This window comes from Pygocentrus nattereri, chromosome 11 (genome assembly GCF_015220715.1).
Source record: "Pygocentrus nattereri isolate fPygNat1 chromosome 11, fPygNat1.pri, whole genome shotgun sequence".
Classification (NCBI taxonomy): domain Eukaryota; kingdom Metazoa; phylum Chordata; class Actinopteri; order Characiformes; family Serrasalmidae; genus Pygocentrus; species Pygocentrus nattereri.
Window position 1 is genome coordinate 43,344,632 of NC_051221.1, and position 6,653 is coordinate 43,351,284.

The 6,653-nt window shown below is 42.1% G+C and overlaps 1 protein-coding gene across 2 annotated transcripts in view; it reads left to right on the forward strand.

The window, feature by feature from the left end:
• dusp16 (dual specificity phosphatase 16) overlaps positions 1–4,816 on the forward strand; it is a 28,851-nt gene extending 24,035 nt beyond the window's left edge. For both annotated transcript variants that reach the window (XM_037542796.1, XM_017723001.2), the window contains 4 exons: positions 1,447–1,610; positions 2,132–2,291; positions 2,623–2,746; positions 3,015–4,816. In XM_037542796.1, the coding sequence (XP_037398693.1) occupies positions 1,447–1,610; positions 2,132–2,291; positions 2,623–2,746; positions 3,015–4,158 (1,592 nt within the window). In that variant the 3' untranslated portion in view covers positions 4,159–4,816. The remainder of the gene's footprint in view (positions 1–1,446; positions 1,611–2,131; positions 2,292–2,622; positions 2,747–3,014) is intronic.
• Positions 4,817–6,653: the final 1,837 nt, after the last annotated feature.

Genomic DNA, 6,653 nt, shown 5'->3' on the forward strand with positions numbered 1-6,653 from the left:
AAATAGTCCACTGAAACCTGTGACTGTGTGTTAAATGCATGTGGGTGTTTTCCATTCATAGTCCGTGCCAGATTTTATGACACAGCTGTGTAAGAAGCAGACAGGTTCGGACCGAAGCTCGGTCAGTGGAGCATGGGTCACTGAAGTGCTGCTGTTTTAGAGCCTTCACCATTGACAAAGCCTGCTGGTTGCTGTAGCAACACCTCTGTCATAACAGTGACATGAGCTTCGATGACTCCGCATGATGACTGACAGTGTCAGCTTGGCGCGGTTTAAACAGCTCTGAAACGTATTGGTGCCGCCGAGGAAAAGTGAACGTTATACATATAAATTAGTCTGTAACGGGATTTTCAGGACGCTTCTTAATGTCACATGCTGAGGTCAACATGCTGCTGAAAGCTGGACAAAAGTAGGCCTGGCCGCTGCCACGTACAGTGCTGGATTTATATCTGAAACATCTTTATAAAGCACAAATATATTTAGGGTTTACCATCATAAAAATCCGGGGAGAATTTAATGAAGTGATTTTCATAACATGCATGAAGGTGAATGGCTGTTTACAGTAAACAGATACAGAAAGTCACACAAAGGGGTGGATCCACATTTGTAGACCATGTACAGAGTGTGCAGTGTTTTTCTTTCACATTCATATTCAGTGGCTAGCCTGGAAATGTGAGATGCAGTGAGGTGGATTTCTCAGAGAGGCCACAGTTGGCTGGAGTATTATATGTCACACAAACATGCATTTAGAAATTTCTGACTTTTAAATATGTCAGCTCTTGATTATCTGACGTTTGTGCTGTTATTGTTATTCTTACTCATTTCGGTAATGTGCTTATTTTTAAAGGAAGGCCAGATACACACAGTCGTATTCTGCCATGATATTAATTTGTTAATTATGTTTTTTTTCAAACAAATAAAACGTTAAATGTCCAGTAAAACACAGGAAAACCGGGTCTTTTCTTTTGGAGATTTTCAAAAAGTTTTCATATGAAAAGATAAACTAGGCCTGAAAAAGATAAAGGTTTTTGAATATTTGTAAGTACAATATAAGTGGATATGAATGACACATCCATCAGCCTGCAGGGGTTGTAATAATAATAATAATTAATAATAATAATAATAATACTTTATTTGCCACTCTACTCATACAAAGCAAGCATCCTGTACAAGCATGTGACAGTATCAATATACATAAATAAATATTCATAAAGACATGATAGATGACGAGACACAAAATCTTGTAAACATAATCAAACAGGAGCGGGAAGACAAGTCAGTCAGTCAGTATTTATCTTGAATTAAGTAATTAAAATCTATTAAATAAATTGTGTCAGGTGGTACCTCATATAACCTGATGATGGGCTTTGCATAAAACATAAAGAGACTGTGGCTGATGCACCAGTCAAAAGTAATCGTCTAACTTGTGTGTTCTGTTTGTTGCAGGTGGGTTTGTAGAGTTCTCAGATCTGTTTCCGGGCCTGTGTGAGGGCAAGTCCACGTTGGTGCCGTCCTGTATCTCACAGCCCTGCCTTCCCCTCAACAGCAGTGGCCCCACTCGTATTCTGCCCCACCTCTACTTGGGCTGTCAGAGGGATGTGCTTAACAAGGTGTGTTACAGTGCTGTCTTCATCACCATCACCACACACAGCTGATCGTCCTGCACATGAGGACGGGCTGGGCTTCTCAAATGGACCATCTAGCAAGTGCTTGAAGAGGCATCACTGTGTTACAGGTGTATCAGAAAGCAACTGTATTGCAAGATAACTTGGTAATCTTTTGGTTTGTGGAATAATATTAACTTTTAATGTTTAAATGTTTTTCTAGACAACAGTAGGAAGCACAGACAACCACATGCTGTTATTGTCAAGCAAGTTATCAGTGTTTCATGAAGTCCTTAAGCCTTTAAATGACAAGGGCTCATATGTGTACCACGCTTCAGTCCCTCACTCTAACTATATTTTTACTCAAGTTTTACTGAATAATACAATTTGACATCAATAACTAAATAATAGGCCTGTAGTTTAAAAAGTTAAGTAGAGACTTTTAAGGAATACCCATAGTGAGGAATTTATTCAGTGTAATGACTGAAAGCTCACAGAACCGTACCACTGTCTCTCCCCCACTGCAGGATCTGATGCAGCAGAACGACATCGCATACGTGCTCAATGCCAGTAACACCTGTCCCAAGCCTGACTTCGTTCCCGAGTCTCACTTTCTGCGCGTACCGGTCAATGACAGCTTCTGTGAAAAGATCCTGCCCTGGCTGGACAAATCGGTGGAATTCATAGGTTGGCTGCCAGTTAGGAAAAACACCTTTTCAAGAGATGACTTGTCTTAAAGGCAGAGTTTGGTCTAACCACAAGTTTTGGTTACTGAAAAACCAAAACCTTTCTCACATGAGCAACATGAGCATGCCTGCTTTTGTTTTGATGTTCTGTAGCCATGATCTAAATGCAGGGTGCTTATGTCAGAGTGGTATGTAAGAATGGAATTTCATAGCTTTGCACTATTATGTAACAACGTACTTTCCAAAGCTCCATGTATCGCTAGAAGAATAGCCTTGTTGTGTGCCAGTAGGAGCTAACATGTGGCCTATTTACTTTTTCTTTTCTTCCCTAGAGAAGGCAAAGGCTTGTAATGCGAGGGTTCTAGTCCACTGCTTGGCAGGAATTTCCCGGTCAGCCACTATTGCCATTGCCTACATCATGAAGAGGATGGATATGTCCTTAGATGAGGCATATAGGTATGAATTTAACCATCACAAAGCATCAGTATTCAATTAGAATGGCAGAAGTGACCATTTCTTAAGACCATATCCATTAGAAAATCAGTAGCCCCTGTTTCCATGTTCTCTGGTCACATGAAGTCCGACTGGCTGTTTTAATGAACCGCGTACCTCCAGCAACCCCTCATTAAAATGAATGTCAGCAGTAACTTACTCTTCTACAGTGAAGTTTGCTAATGAGAAACCATGACACAAACAGCTTATAATATGCTCTTTACCTCTCTAGGTTTGTGAAGGAGAAGAGGCCCACCATCTCACCCAATTTCAACTTCTTGGGCCAACTGCTGGACTTCGAGAAGAAGATTAAAAGCCCCAGAGAAGCAGAGACCAAGTGCAAGCAGGTAGAGCTGGCAGAGGACCTTAGCCAAGAAGCAGACAGTAGTGGGCCAGATTCGTCCAGCACTGCAAGGATCGAGACCTCGTCCATGGTGGCCCCGCTAGAGCCACTGACCCTTCCCTGTGTACTGGCTGGGGTTCCTGAGGAGCAGCTCCTAGCTCAGGCTCTTTGCAGCTTGCAGCTAGGTGAGGGTCTAGAGGACAGCGCCCGTCTGAAGCGCTCTTTCTCCCTGGACATTAAGTCATACGGTGAGCCGAGCGCAGGAACCACACTCCGGGAGGGTGGTGGATATACTTCAGACTACTACAAAGCATCCTCCTTTAAAGACCCAACAGCCAAACCCTGTCAGTTCTCCCCAGTGCAGGAGGTTTCAGAGCAGTCAACACCAGAGCAGAGTCCGGACAAGGAGCAGGTAGACGGCCCATCAAACAGCAAGCCCTTCAATGCCAATCCTCCCATCAAGCCCCAGGCCACAGCCTCAAAACCCCCTCCTCCTCCACCTGTAGCCCGACCACAGCCCCTGCACAGAAGTGGCAGCATGGAGGAAACCCAGAGTGCGGCCAGCTTTCTGCTGGGCCTGTCTCGCTCACAGCAGCAGCTGACCAAAGGTGGGCCTGGAGCACTCAAGGGCTGGCACTCAGATATCCTCCTTGGTTCCATGGCCGTCTCCTCATCCTCACTGAGCGGAGGGGGCTGGTACCTCTCCTCTGAGTCCGCACGCTTCTACTCCACCTCAGCCATCTTCAGCAGCAGCAGTGGAGGTGGAGGAGCCCAGAGCAACTTTGCAGCAGCATTGAGCTGTAGCCAGGGGCTAGAGGCAGTGAGGAGACGTGGGCGGCAGCGAAGCGGTGACTGCGGGGACTCGCGCCGCAGCTGGCACGAGGAGAGCAGCTTCGAGAAGCAGCTGAAGCGGCGCAGCTGCCAGATGGAGTTTGGCGACGGCATGACGGAGAGCCGCTCCAGGGAGGAGCTGGTCAAAGTAGGCAGTCAGTCTAGCTTCTCTGGGAGCATGGAGATCATTGAGGTGTCCTGAAAGCAAGACTTTGACATCCCGCTTAAACTAATGCTTGAGCAAAAAGCATTTAGTTTACACAGTACTCCACTTACCCCAAATGTAACTGAACAAAAACATGTTTGGTGTCCAAAGTTTGCTTGTTTAGTTTGGCACAGGACATAACATGTAATGGAAGTTTATAGCCACCATTTAGCATTGTGCTAACTGCGTACGTACATCATCATCCTTGCGCCTCGAACTGCATCAGTTAAGTGATGTCTAATAGACTTGCACATATGGTTTCCGAAAGCGTGAACCTGTCGTCTATAAAAACTCCCAGAAGCTTCAAGACGCCTGCTTTAGATACCTGTTTGTAGTGATGCAACATACTTTTGTTTATGTTAATAGATACTAGCGTTCCATACAGTGTCAACCATGCTGCTACAGTGCTAATTGAAGAGGTATATGGTTTCAATAACTTTGTACCACTACTGCAAAACTAAGGAAGCAGGTTTGTCTTGGCAGATCAACTACATTTGGGGTGAACTGTGTAAATTAGATTTTTTTTCCACAAGCCATCACTTTGAACTTCACAGATTCACTACAGATCACCTCTCATAAGAGGGAAGATTTCCGTGTGTGATCTGGCCAAAATCTTTGTAGGTGGCTGGTTTGGACTATAAACAGCTAGTAGCGGTGCTTTGTAGACTCTTCTCTATTACTGACCAAGAATATTTTTGTAATAGCTGAATTTTACAGGTAAGAACTTTCACCGAACGCAGCTTCATATCACTGAATGTCAAAAAAGCGGACACATAGACACTTTCAGTTGGTGTGTGTGTGTGTGTGTGTGTGTATATATATATATATATATATATATATATATATATATATATATATATATACACACATATATATATATATATATATATATATATATATATATATATATATATATATACACACATATATATATATATATATATATATATATATATATATATATATATATATATATATATAAATTTGTTTTTAATTTAGTTTCATTTTAACTGAGCCTATTTTTGTCTGTGGATCAGTATCAATTATTTACCCTTTTCAGTCTATATTGTGATTCATCCAATATGTTGTTTGACTCCAGTACTGAAACTTGAGCCCGGAATTGAAGCATGAATGAAGTTGAACTGGATTGAAGATTTTTTTTGCCGCATGCTTCAACATGCCACCAAGGGTGTCTAAGTAGCATTCATCCAGTACCTCACAAATCCAAATTAAGGGCTTTTCTCTTTTTTCTTAGCAGCTTTTTTCTTTTTTTCTTTTATTCTTATGTATAGCTTATTGACATTTAAAATCTCAGGACAATTAAAATCTTTTATTTTGAGCAGCAGGAAAGGACATTTTGAAGAGGTCCCCAACAGTGAAAGTTATTGTGAATTACTCTGATAAAGGCAAAGAGATTAAAATGCCTGTAAAGGGAGGCAGAGCCTGCCTCACTGAAGCACAGAGACTGAAACTGCATGCTGTCTGGATGAAAAGTCTGAACTGCTCCAAAGTCAGTTGTTAGAAGTAGAACAGAAGCTGGAAGAAGACAGGAAAAGGTGTTTTGGCTCGTTCCACAAGCAGCCAGTTGGTTTAGCAAGTGTTGAGGAAGAGGCGGAGGCTGAAACTCATTCAAACACACGTGCAACTTGATTTTGACTGGAACCCAATCACTGAGAGTCGCCGTCTCCTCTACATAGTAATATATATTGCACTGCTTTGGTCCGTTGATTAACAGTCATTTGCAGGTAGCTTTTGGGTTGGCAGTCCGTGGGAATTTTGTCTAGTTGGATCGTAGTGCTGCGTGACTCTGCCGCAGCGCAGAAGGCCGTATGGTTGTTTTGATTGTGCTAATTGTGGATGTGTATGTGTGACTGTGTGTTGGGCCTGTAACAGGGAAGACATAAAATACAGAAAGATCATAAAGACCAAGCAATACAATATTCATTGAGTGATGATTCCAAACCTTTGTACTGTTTAAAAGTTTGGTTCACCCGTATAAATAACCTAAAACTGGTCTAGTATGGGATAAATATGCGGTTTCATAGCTTTCAAATAATTAGTAGGAAGCTGTAAAAAGTGGCCACAACAAAATATTGAATTAATTCTTTTAATCTAATATTTTAAAATGTTATGGCGTACAAACCCCTTGCAATGCCACCATAAATCCCTAAGGATTCCCTGCTTGGGAAACCTCGCTATGCAAGGTCAGTCTTTAAGACTAAAAATAGAAGTTATAGTAAAATTAACACACAGCATGCCTCATATCTGAAACATGATCAGATTTCAGGGCTGATAAATTGACAGAAAATGTCTGTAAATACATAATTACAGCATATTATTACCTGAATCGAATGAAACGTCTAAAATATAACAAGTGAATCCAAACTTTTAAACAGTGGTGACCCTATTCTTGACCAGGGGACCCCATGCTCACAGTTTTGTGTTTTGTCCACTTTACTCAAGTGGCTCAGCTCATGAAGGGCTTCCAAATT